The sequence below is a fragment of the Nyctibius grandis genome, chromosome 5, assembly GCF_013368605.1.
Source record: "Nyctibius grandis isolate bNycGra1 chromosome 5, bNycGra1.pri, whole genome shotgun sequence".
Taxonomy (NCBI): Eukaryota; Metazoa; Chordata; class Aves; order Nyctibiiformes; family Nyctibiidae; genus Nyctibius; species Nyctibius grandis.
In genome coordinates this window covers 90,837,314-90,849,367 of record NC_090662.1, presented here as the reverse complement: position 1 = coordinate 90,849,367, position 12,054 = coordinate 90,837,314, and the positions used below count along the sequence as shown (strand labels likewise).

Below are 12,054 nucleotides of genomic sequence, written 5' to 3'. Positions count from 1 at the left end.
CCTAGGCTGAACTTCGTTAAGCTTTCCCTAAGGTTGGAAACAGGTTGCTCTTCCCTAGTTCTTAATGTCCAACTTTGATCCGAAAACCAAGCCAGCCACCCTCTCCTCCCAGAGAGGAGAGGCTACTTGTACAGCCCTGAAAGATGACAGCCACTGACATAATCTCAATTTATATTATGCACAATACTCTGAGGAGGTGGTTGATGCTTACTGCCACTCGCAAGTCGGGACAAGACACCCCGGCAGAATAATGTCTCCCTTTTAAGCTGCCTACAAGGCACTGGCAGATCTTAGCTGTACAGCAGTCTCCTTCCTTGTGGTATACCATACACACGTATGTCCAGCTATTGGACCGTTTGCCAGAGCATTGAGGAGAAATTGAGCTCTCTGTGGAAACAAAGTGGCTATGCACATCCTCAAAAACATCCCAAACAGTATCCTCTGCTTCCATGAAATCCTGCAAAAGGTCAGAATAGAGCAGGTCCTGCAGTGCCTGCTCTACTCCACCCATCCCTTCTCTAGTTCACCCACAGAGGCTCTGCTGAGGACTGTGAAGCACAGGAGAAGTGCTGCAGGCTTTAATTTAAGATCCTTTCAGAGAAAGCCTTTAGCATGTTGCAACAGACCACACAGGCAATCAAGGCCAGGGCAAAAATGGTCCTCTTCTCAGGAACTAACCTGGGATCTTTGCATAAGGGCACACATCTTATTCCTTGCAGTAAGCTTGCCATGCTATTTTTTATAAATACTCAGACTGCTGCTGCAATGGTGTTTACACAGCACTTTATGTGGTATCAAGAGAGCAAGGGTGATGTCCTTAACAAACAGGATTATCCACTTGACCGGACACAAACACAGATACCAGAATTTAAGCATATAGTTTAGGTAAAGACCTGTGGTACAATGTACCCAATCACATTGCAAACAGCCTCTTTTGAATTTAAAAACTAGTTAATCATATGAAAAGAAAAGCCTCAGGTATTTTAAAAATTAAGGTAGATGCACTGCCCTTGGGTGGATTTTACTGCAGTATATAAACTGTTGCCTAATTCTTCCCTTTGAGATGTTAAACACATACTTCTTGTACTGCTCTTGCCTTGATTACCTAAATGCACTGTTCACTTCCCAGCAGAGAGGTATTTTCTTCCTCCTCACAGACATGAACACCGTATTCTTTATTACACAAATATTCATGCTTTTTCAAACTTTATCCCAGTGCTCAGCTGATGACCCTGGTTTGAAAGTCAGTATGATGACTCTGCTGGGAATAGAAGCAAGCGATTCAGGGAGTGTCCTTCAGCAAGGGGGGCAGCCCAGCAGGAGGGAGAGCCCTGCAACCACAGGCACTTAGAGGTGTGGGAACATGTATTCCCTCTGTGAGGCCCCCACTGGGAAAAATCAGGACTTCTACAAACATGAAAAAAAAAAATCCACTTTCTGTGTTTATGGGTGATTTTAAATGAAGTAAAAGAAAGTGAGTAATGAAAGACTGAAATCTCAAAGTTGCCTTAATAAAGGGACTTTCATGTTCTGTAAAAACACTGCCCAAGAGGCAGAGTTAAGAGCTAGGTTTAGTGGCTAAAACGAAAAGTAACTTTGGTCACAATTAAAACAAGAAAAAAAGGCATATAGAGGTGTTAGGATGCTGCACCCATAGCCTAGTTCTTGGTCATGAATTCAGTACTACAGACTGCGGCCTTAGGTAGTTTCTAGCACGTGAATGAGCAAAAACCTGACACTGCACACATAAAGCTGTTTGCTTCACAAAACTACCTCCAAATCAAGAAAGGAGAAAGAGCAGGTGCAACATCTAAAACAGTCTCTATATCATAAATGTACGATGATTCCTATGTTGAGCATGATCTTTCCAGAATATCCAAAGAATAAGACACAATTCTTCACATCACATGGTAGCTTGTAATAACCGTAAAATTGATGTGACCTACTGATCACACATAGTTAAGTGGGTAATTAAAGGAAGATTAATCATAGGCATAACTACTTGAAACATTATCTTCAATGTCAGAAAGAAATATAGCTGTAGAAAAAGGTGATGTATTCCCTAAGGGGAAGCTTGCACCATATTATTTCTCTCTTCCGTAAAAGTGTTAAAATGCAAAGAATGGGCTTTGATTGATGAACTCAAAAGTAATGGCCACATTCTGGGTAGCTGTAAATCCAGCACTTATCACCAGGTGATAGAGGAGTGATTAGAGAAGCTGGACAGATAGGTGCAAGGCTTGTCTGCACAAATTGAGGTCAAACCTAAAAGGAATTTGAGGAAAGGGTTACCAGGCTCTTGGGACAAGTTCAATAAAATCTAAGGGGTGGAGATGTGCTTCATCAAGAAATGAAAAGGGCAGCAGTGCTGTTGGTGAAAGGACAGAGGGGAACCTCAGAAACCAGGAACACACCAGAGGGATGGCTGTGTTGCCTTGCAGTTCCTTATACTTACCAATGTGCAATATTTAAAGGAGTCCTGTGAGCACAGGAGAGAAAAGGGCCTTCAGCTTCCATGTACATGCTTAAATGCAATGAACTAAAAGAGCTTAGTATCTGGAGATTATGGCAAATTCATATGTTATGAATTAGTACAAGGGCTTTTGGAAAAGCAGCCTGGCAAGAGAGAACATGAAAAGAAAGTCATTTTGGCCCCTGCAAGAATCATTTTGTGGGTCTATGCACTGAAGGAAAGGATGTTATTGGGCTGTTTATATTGGAAAACTGGGGAGCAAATAAGGATGGTTCTGAATAACTATCTCTGGCAAAAAAATAGGTCAAGTTATCAGGAGTATGGGGGCTGAAGCACAACTTTATTTTGGCCTGTAAACGGGAAGGTTTGTGAAGTTATGAGTTGGGGACAACCCTGGGGCAATTTTCAGCAGCACATTCAGCTCCAGCTCTGCACTCCAGAGCAGCTGGCCAGCTTTGGAAAGCAAGCACTTCAGTCCCCAGGTTTGGCTAGGGACTTAGAGAATGTGTAGTCAATGGTCTGGAAACACATCTGTTCTAAAGTTTTTCCTACCTCCCTACATGAGCAAGGCTGAGCACTAAGAGGAGGACAACACACATCTCGGCAGGAATCATAGCATGACTAGTTCATTCAGGTTGTGCAGGTCTGAGCTGTGCTTAAGTTTAGACTGTACACGCTGCTTTAATCCACCAGCCAGTCCTCCTTTCCCAGGAAGGCTTTCATCTTGGAAAGAACTAGCCTTGCTGCACTGCTCCAAATTCACCACTGACGATACGTTGTTCTGGTATGATTTTGGTGATGTTTTAAGATTGGACAAAGATTGGTCGTAAGGGAACCACAAGCCAGAGTAGTGTTTTACAACCTAAAGTTTGTAACAGCAGGGGCAGATAAGGGCACAAGTACCTCATTATAAAATAAGTCTGCACTGGACGAAGCTCCGTCATTTCTTTTTAACAAGTTTCAAGTGTACAGTGAAGCAAAACAAGGAGGCACTTACCTTTATGCCAGCCATGCTCCAAGATACACTGTGAACAGCATCCTACTTTTGGAGGTGTTCATCTAGATCATGAACACATGTCCCAACACCAATGGAGAATTGTTTTCTGGGTTTAAGGATCTGAGGACAGGTTGTGGAAATGCAAAAGCAACACAGCCCGAGGAACTAAAGTGACCAGCAACACACCCTCCCATTCAGGGGGCTACCTCCCCATGCATTACACAGTGGCTGGACATCTGGTGGGTAGAAGTAGAGTTGGATTGGGCAGCCTCTTCCCCAGAGCTCCTGGTCCATACATCTTGTTACAGATTTACCATGGAGTCAGTCCAGCAGTACCACAGTTCCAGTACAACTGGAACTACCACCATTGCAATGGAAGACTATCCACTGCTTTGAGGGCCAGAACTTCTGGTGTGTGTAAAGTATGGAAGTGACAAAAAAAAAATGGTGTTCCAAAAAGTTTGGTATCCCAGCCCCTCCCCACCCACTGACAGACCAGACAGACTCAGTAAGGTGGTGAATTGTGTTTCTTAGAGAACATTTAAAGTACATGAGCTGATTACTACAACATGCCAGAGGAGATTACAGTTGTGTTTACAGAGGAAGGAAATAAACTGCACGTGTGTGAGTGGCTGTAATGCTGTGGACAGCAGAGTCTGCTTTTACTCAGAAGGCCTTGGTGATTTTTTTTTTTTTGCCCATGCATAGAGACACAAAGGAGGGGAAAGGGAGGGAAGAAGAGGCAACATACAACATCTAAGAGAAAGAAACGGAAGAGACAGCCTAGGGGGACCTCAGCCCCCGAAGGAAGAGAGGAATGGGGCACCAAAGGCTTGCTTAGAAGAGTTCAAGAGAACTGCTGGTCTGGGGGCCTCAAGCTTGTATGCCCACCCCCTAAAATGATAGCAGTTAAGTAGTACAAGCAGGCCCTGGCTCCTCTTCAGTAGATGCACTTCTGACCATCCATCACATCTCAGTTCCACAGGGAATTAGGGAGGTGCTCAAGGGACGAGGGCTGCTTCACTCCAGATCTTCATCTCTGCCCTCACCCAAGGTGGAGAGGGATGGAATTGCAGGGAGATGAACTCAGTGCAAATGAAATGCTGGGGGCATGGAAGTGAGCATGCAAAACCTAGCCCCTTCCCAGATGCCCTGTGAGGAGCAAAGGGGCTTCCCCAGCACACACAATGAAACAAAAAGCATCTGCTCCTCCCGGCTTTTGTACTTTACTCCCATCTGGGAACTCCAGGGATGTTCTCCCCTGCCTCCCCACATTCTCTTAAGCCTAGAGAGATCCCAGTGTATTCTAGAACAGAGGTAGAGCTTCCTAAATTAAAGGAGTGCTCTCTTTCCAGTCTAGATTACAGGCTACAGCTCAGCTTGTAAAAAAAGACAGGACGCACATTCCTCAGAAGACTCTGCAGAAGCTGAGGAACAGGGCAGCTCATTTAACCCTGGGTTTGACAACATGTTCAAGCAATTCACAGCTCTTGTTATTTTTGAAGGACAAGAACAAGGAGGCTGCTTACAGAAAGCCACAGCATTCCACGCTGCAAGTTTACTTCCAGCAGAGACCACCTTGGATCTAACTTCAAGAGAACCCATAGCAAGTAGGAGAATTTGTTTGATAGGCAAGATCTCTAGAAATCTAAGCTGCCAAACTGGGACACCTGATGTCACTTTGCAATACCCATGCCCAGAACAGCATTTCCCTTTGAATCCCTAGCTAACCATTCCAAGTTATTTTCTAACTCCTCCTGAAAGTTAGGGCTTTGTGGTAGCAGAAACTGAACAGGTATTCGTAATCAGAAAGCTGTGGGGCTTGTTCAAGTCTCATCTGGAATACCTCCAGTCTCCTTCACCTCCACCAGACTTCCTTTGACATTCAACCCAGTAACACAAAAGCAGAAAACCCATTCCCACTCCGCCACTACCCCAAAGTCTTCCAGAAAGCTACAAGACAGTCAAAAGCCACAGGGTCCTGGCTTGTGTCTGCATAGATGAAAGGAATATTTGACACCCCCCCCAGACTCCTTACTGTTGCTCTTTTGTTCCTTTGGGCAGGAGATTTTACTCCCACACGTGCCTTTTTGATAGTAACAAAACTCCTTTCACTTAATCGTGTTTAGTCTGTTGCACTTGACTGAGGTAATCATGTAGGCTCTCCTTTATAATAACTGAAATGGCCACGTTCAGACAGCAAGTCATCTGAAAATAAGTACAGGCAGAATAAATTGTTTCTTTAAGTGCTCATCTCTCCAGGGCTAAAGAAATCTAGATGACTGTATCTAGCTCTGTCAGATGGCTCACAGTCACTGACCAACACAAACTAGCCTTTATTTCAGAAGCTCAATGAAAAGCTGAAGTCATGCTGCCACTCTTTTTAGGCAGAACACTAAAGCATCTCACATGCTGAAGTCCTTCATCCCCAAAGGCACTACGTTAAGGCATTCTTATTTGGTTAGAGTCCACACAGGCACTATTTGACAAGCTCACACCCAAAAATAAACCACAAAAATTCCCTGCAGAAGAGTAGGAGCAATAGCTACCCACTCCTCCTCTACTTCCCTCTCCTCTAAGCTCAGATGACCCTCCCTAAAGCTGCAGCAGCTGTTGAAGAGTCTAACCATGTTCAGTAGAGCACTTCAGAGTCCTATACAGAAGACAAATTAAAACCGATAAAGAAATCAATGAAGAAGCTAGGTGGAAGGGAAGGAAAGATTTAGTGGCAAGAAGAGACAGGCAAGGGGACAGTAGGCTGCAGACTGAAGGAGCTACATTCAAGTAAAACAGTAGACTGGAGACAAAGCAATAGGAAAAAAAAAGTAAGAACAAAAGGGCAAGTTACACCAAAGGTCCCCCAAAAACCTCCAAATCCCCCAGCAGGGAAGGGACTTGCCAACCCATCCACTCCAGGGTAAATGCCCCTCATACTTACAGGTTTACCTGACCCTGCAGACAGAATTTCCCATGTCTACAATGACAGCTGCCCCCAATTCCTTCCATTTCTATGTAAAGCACATCACTTCCACAATAACTGTGGGAGTTCCAGAACCACCACCTCCCTTCCCCAAGGACTGAAGTTAACACTAATGCATCCAAGACCCTCCAGATCTCAAACCAAAAAGGAAGAGTTTAAAGTACTCTAGAGTTGGTGCTTCTTCACCTTTGATCCTGAGCTTTTCAGTACTTACTTACAATCACCACCACCACAATGGCACAAATCACTCCCATCATGATCATCATCTGGAGAGAGAGAGAGAGAGATTGTTAAAGAGTAATACTCAGAACAGATTGAGAAGTTCACATCTTCCCTGGCAGCCAGGAAAGAAAGCCAGACCCTGAAGGTAGGACAGCCAAGGCCTCAAAGTCTTTCCACAGTGAAAGAATCCTATGCATTTGAAATCATTATTAAGCCGTCACTATCCTCTTAAAGCCCTGCAGAAGACTAGCCCAATTTCCTTCTAATGCAGGAGATGAAGGCACTAGGAAACTCACCTTGCAGTTCTTCCACCAGTACTTTCTTTTGAGTTTTGCTGCACTACTTTCAAATTGTGAGGCACCAGCCTGAAGAGCATCTGCCCGGTCATCTAGCTCTGACAGTCTCTTATCTCGTTCCAGCACCTTGTCTACGTTTACACGTATTACATCAACCACCTGCAGAAGGAAGGATGGTAGCAGCAGTTGTATTGGTAAAGAGCTGAAAAAGCAAGAGGAGTAACTTGGCCAATAACTAACACGGAGATACCAACAAGTGAAAGCCCCAAACAAGGCAAAAGTGTCAGGATAAGAAACAGCTTTCCAGTCATCGCCTACTTTGAAGTGAGGGAAAAAATCCTAGACCCCCCCGTTAAAGTATCAGTTCAAGTACACTTAACCCAGGTCCTCAGCCCCACCTTCTCCCCTGTTTTTAAAAGCCCTCAAATCCAGCAAGCCCAAGCCACCCCGCTCGTGAGTAATCATATGCTCGTACCCCAGCAACTGCTGACAACTTAGAGCTACATGTTGCTGCCCCAGTGAGGCATAAAAGCGTTACTGCATGTCAGCAGCCACGCTACAGACACTGACCCTGGAAAGTCAGGCACAGTTTCGCACACATCACACACTGAGCCTGCACACAGACTGCTGCCTTGAAGCAGCTGGCAGGGATTAAGAGCTGTTCTGGATGCTGTATAGCTTTATTTCCATCACTGATGCACGATACACAACGCAAGGTACCAAAAAAATCTAACAGGCCTGTTCCTTAGAAGTCATATCTGGAATTAAGCAGCTTTTAAACATTAAAGCAATCTCTCCTCCAGCCTCTTTAGAGGTCTGCCATCACATTTTGAGTATTAATGCATTGGTATGGGCATGACAAAAGCATCCACCCCCTCAGCAACAGGTGCTTGTCAAGAACATCGCTGCTGCAGAGCAGTAGAAGAGTCCAGGCAGCCTAGGGGAGGCCAGCACAGCTGGCAGAGCTACTAACCTCCTCCACTTCGGCCTGCGCCTGCTGCAGCCGACGGTTACTGCTCAGATTGTCGGGCTGCCCAGGGGGACCCCCACCAGGGACTCCCCCACCAGGGGCTCCCTCTTCGGGGGCCCCAAGAGCAGGTTGCTGAGCTGGGTCAGACCTAGGGACAAACACATATGGGCAAAGAGAAAACCCAGCCATCCCTTCAAAAGAGAGGACAGCCCCCAAATCCACCTGAAACCCAGTGTCCCCACGCTGGGGCAGCACCGGTATCAGCCCCCAGTGCCTGCACCCTCCCTGGACCCCCCCGGACGGGGAGCAGACGAGCTTGGAGCAAGGGCAGGCCCAGCAGGGAGGGCCCGCCCTGGGGCGGGGGGCTTGGGGGTGCCGCCGTGCCAGGCGCTGCTGCCTCCCGTGGGCCAAGGAAAGGGGTGACAGCCGCCTGGCCGTGCGGAGGTGACCGGGAGGCGGCCCGCAGCGTGCCGCAAGCGCCGGGAAGAGGGAGGGGGACAGGTCGGCATCGCGGGTGCTCCCCGGTGTGCGGGGGGGGGGGGGGGGGGGGGGGGGGGGGGCGCAGCGGTGGCCACCGGCCAGGTTAGTGCCGGCTGGGAGGGGGCGCGGCGGCCCGGGCCCCGCGCATCGCCGGTGAGGCACGGCCCGGCCCGGCCCGGGCACGCACACCCATGCACCCCCCCCCCCCCCCCAACGCGGGCGCCGGCTGGGGGAGCGGGACCGGCCGGGGGAGCGGGGACGCGGTGCGGGCAGCCCTGCCCGCGGCGGCTGCAATGCGCCACTCGGTCCCGCCACCGGCCAGGCCGCGGGCTCCGCGCTGGCCCGTTCCCTCCCGCTCCACCCGCCGCAGCCCGCCCAGGGCCGGGCAGACACTCACATCACCGAGCCGGACCAGGACCCCCGGCAGCCACAGGCCCGCACCACCTCACTGCGCACCGGCACGGCCCCGCCGGGCGCTCCCGCATTTATAGGCGACGAGGCCCCGCCCTTAGAGCTAACGACCAATCAAAAGTGGACTGGGAAGGACTCTCCAGGATCAGCAAATCAGCACCGCCTGTGGGTTCCTCCGCAGCCAATCAATACCCTACCTCTCACCGGACTTCCGAGGGTACAAGCCCCGCCCCTGCGGAGGGGTCGGTGCGGTGCCGGGCGGGCCCGGCGCATCTCTCGGCCCTGCCGGGCCCGTGGCAGCCCCGGGCCCTCTCCCGGTCCTAAAGGACCTGGGCGGCCACCGGGCCCCTCCAGCGGCCTGGCGCTGGACACGCTGCCCCCGTTTGGGTCACGCAGGGCCTGGACAGCGCCACCCGCCCCATCAGGTGTTCCCCTGGAGCCCAGCCCGTGCTAGTGCCGTTCCAGGCGGGGGCTGCAGAGCGCCTGCATCATCCCCACCTCCGTAGGGCGTTTGTTGGCTCTGGTTGAGCCGCTGTCCCCGCAGTTAAGATATGGCGTTGCTGGCCCGCCTCCAGCGTACCGCACGGCGCTCCAGGGAACCTGGACGAGTCCCCAGAGCAGCTGCGTCAGAGCCTCCGCCGGGGACGTGAGGTGCCAGCAGCAGCCCCGAGGACACTACGTGTTTGGGGTTTTTTTTCCACCTCTAATGGTTTTGAGAAGCCTGCTGGATCAGAAGGGAGGACTCTTCAGGACAAAAAGGGAGGCAGGAGCATACTGGAACAAGAAGTCCCTCCGTACGGCGTCTGGTGCGGTGAGTAGGGTGGTAAGAGACTGGGTCACACCTATGCTGAAATTTGGTTTCCTTTCATAAGGTGATACAGGCCATTAATAAAAGTTTTTAGTGTCAGATCTGATAGATTAGCAGCTACACAAGAATTTTGGAGACGTTCTAAATTATAGCCTGGGAGGCAAAAGATCATGGCTACGAGGAAGGTGAAGACAATACGGGGCTGTGAGTAGAGCCAGACGATTTGCAGATAGGACTATCAAGGGTTAAGGAGAAACCTAGCACTAGCCTCAGTGGAACTGAAGGTTTTTAAACTGTGCCTTTGGACAAGCTGTGAAGGGACAAGTTGTGGAAGAAGCTTCTGTAGCTTGGCGACTTTCCCACCACAGCTTGAGGACCGTTCCAGAACCATTGCAATAATAAAGATGGAGCTGTTGGAACTAGCGGCCCTCAGAGCCCTTGCCAAGTTGGTGCTTCGGGACTAAGAGCTGACAAAGGGTACAAGATGCTTTTCTCTGACACTTTTCCAGTTTGACGTCCTTTCAGCCTGTGGTTTACGTATGTAATCACCCCCAGCTGCTCTCTTCCAGGTGCTTGCTCAGTCTCCACTTAAATCTGTGCACATTTCCTGAATGCACAACACCTTTTGGCAAGAGGTCTGCTACCCTGCTCCTGAGAGCCTGGACTTCAGCTGCTTGAACACAGACTTCGGCTTCACCTTCCTAAGGCTTTGATCTAAAGGAAGTTCTTTTAATTCCCTGCCACTTCCAACCAAGTGCTTTTAAAGACAGACATTGCTCTGTAACAGGATACATCAAGGCAGCAGGTAACTCCCCAGTTACCTAGCAGCTGAATTAACAACTAAGGGAGACGAGAGAGGCAAATGCCTGCTCATCTTCCAGATTTTTTGAAGTATATAATGGTCTTTGTGATGCTGGACTAGAGGGATGCCAGCTTTGACTCACCGTAACTTCTCCTCTAAAGGAACCAATAACAGTTATGGAAAACTAGAAGCTGGAGTTTTTAAGAACAGTTAAGTGCTTGAATTACTTTTGCAAATCCTGACTAAATTGTAAACAAAAGGCCACTTGCCATTAGTATGGGTTTAAGTCATCAGTGTGAAACAGAGACAGCTTCTGTTCTTAAGACAGGTTTTGATGCATTTCAACTAACATTTCGATCATTCACACTTAATGTTAATCACAAATGGAGGGCAAGGGGTGAGCAGGAAGAGGTATTGGCAGGCACTCTTAGCACTAACTTGAGAACTTGGCTATGAGGAAAAACCTAAGCTGGAGTGTACTGAAATTGTCAAGTAGGATGTGAGAACCTGGGGCTCAGAGACTGAAAGGGTGCTCGAAGCCTGGCCAAAAACCAGAGGACTCTCAGGTCAAGTTCAGGGACACAGGCTGGAACAGATGTCTGAGAGAAGTGTGTCAGAAACGATTGAGGGGGCAGAACTTGCACAGAGGAGCTCAGGTCTGGAGCAGCAGCAGGACCTTGCAACTGGGCCAGAAATGCACAGCGAAGGTTACAGAAAGCACCGGGAACCCAACTGTGTCAAAGCTGGCTTTATTCTGACCGCCATGCCACAAAACCATGCTCCACGTGCCACACCCACAGTTGCTCCTAGCGGTGCTTCCCGGTGCGATTGAAGTGCCTGTACAAGTACCGGATCCTCTTGTTGAGTTTGTGGTAGTCCTCTACAAACATCCGATCTCCCACCACCTGCTTCTTGCGGATGCACCTCTGCAGCTCGTTCCCCCGCCAGCCTCGCAGCCACCTGGGCCCCACGATGAGGTTCTTCGGGTGGATCTGGAAGCCGCCTGAGGACAGGAGGGCAGAGCAGACAGGATGAGACTGGCCCCCGAAGGAGGCTGTTCCCACGGCAGCCGGCCCGATTCCCCCCCCCACCCGCCCTCTCGCTGCTGGAGGAGCCGCTTGCCCGCAGGTGTGTCCAGCCTCCCTCCCCTCCTGCCTTGGGGCCACAGCGGGAGGGGGGGGGTGGGTCTTACCCAGGATCCCCACGTTGTCGTAGACCCCGAACAAGGCCCGTTTCTCCGTCCACCGATCCACCTGCTTGCGCTTCGGGGGCTCCTTGATGCGGAAGGGCCGGGTGAGCCCTGCCAGGGGCGAGGAGAGCGGCACGGGGAGGCCGGGCCGCACGGGCCCCCAGCGCGCCCCGCCGCCGCTAACGCTCCGCTCGGCCCGGAGCAGGGGCGCGGCCCGGTCCAGCAGGGCTCGCCCCGCCGCCCGCACCAGCGCCGCCATTGCGGTGACCCCGCGGACGGGCCCCCTGCCGCCGGGGGAGGAGGAGCGGTGCCGCCGCGCCGCCCGCCCCCCTGGCTCCAGCCCCGCCCCTTCCGGTCGCTGTGGCCGTCGGGAAGCGGAAGGACGAGGGGATGACGTCGCGCTAACGGTCGAGGGAAGGGGAGCTG

At 50.4% G+C, this 12,054-nt stretch overlaps 3 protein-coding genes across 4 annotated transcripts in view; 1 reads left to right on the top strand and 2 right to left on the bottom strand.

Moving 5' to 3' along the window:
- Positions 1–3,991: 3,991 nt before the first annotated feature.
- On the bottom strand, positions 3,992–8,863 carry VAMP1 (vesicle associated membrane protein 1). 2 transcript variants are annotated; one of them, XM_068401265.1, is made up of 5 exons: positions 8,816–8,863; positions 7,942–8,086; positions 6,969–7,127; positions 6,665–6,716; positions 3,992–6,267 (listed from the first exon to the last, which is right to left on the bottom strand). In XM_068401265.1, coding segments are annotated over exons 1-5 (375 nt in total). In that variant the 5' UTR covers positions 8,818–8,863; the 3' UTR covers positions 3,992–6,250. The 2 variants fall into 2 exon arrangements, with proteins under 2 accessions (XP_068257366.1, XP_068257365.1); XM_068401264.1 differs by having other exon boundaries at positions 3,992–5,678.
- Positions 8,864–9,204: 341 nt separating this feature from the next.
- NCAPD2 (non-SMC condensin I complex subunit D2) overlaps positions 9,205–12,054 on the top strand; it is a 28,876-nt gene continuing 26,026 nt past the window's right edge. Inside the window, exons 1-2 of the mRNA XM_068402481.1 lie at positions 9,205–9,640; positions 10,207–11,567. Of these exons, the coding sequence (XP_068258582.1) occupies positions 11,471–11,567 (97 nt within the window). The 5' untranslated portion in view covers positions 9,205–9,640; positions 10,207–11,470. The remainder of the gene's footprint in view (positions 9,641–10,206; positions 11,568–12,054) is intronic.
- MRPL51 (mitochondrial ribosomal protein L51) lies at positions 11,173–11,974 on the bottom strand. Its single transcript, XM_068402503.1, has 2 exons — positions 11,632–11,974; positions 11,173–11,442 (listed from the first exon to the last, which is right to left on the bottom strand). The coding sequence occupies exons 1-2, from the start codon at positions 11,885–11,887 to the stop codon at positions 11,246–11,248; spliced, it is 453 nt and encodes a 150-aa protein (XP_068258604.1). The 5' UTR covers positions 11,888–11,974; the 3' UTR covers positions 11,173–11,245.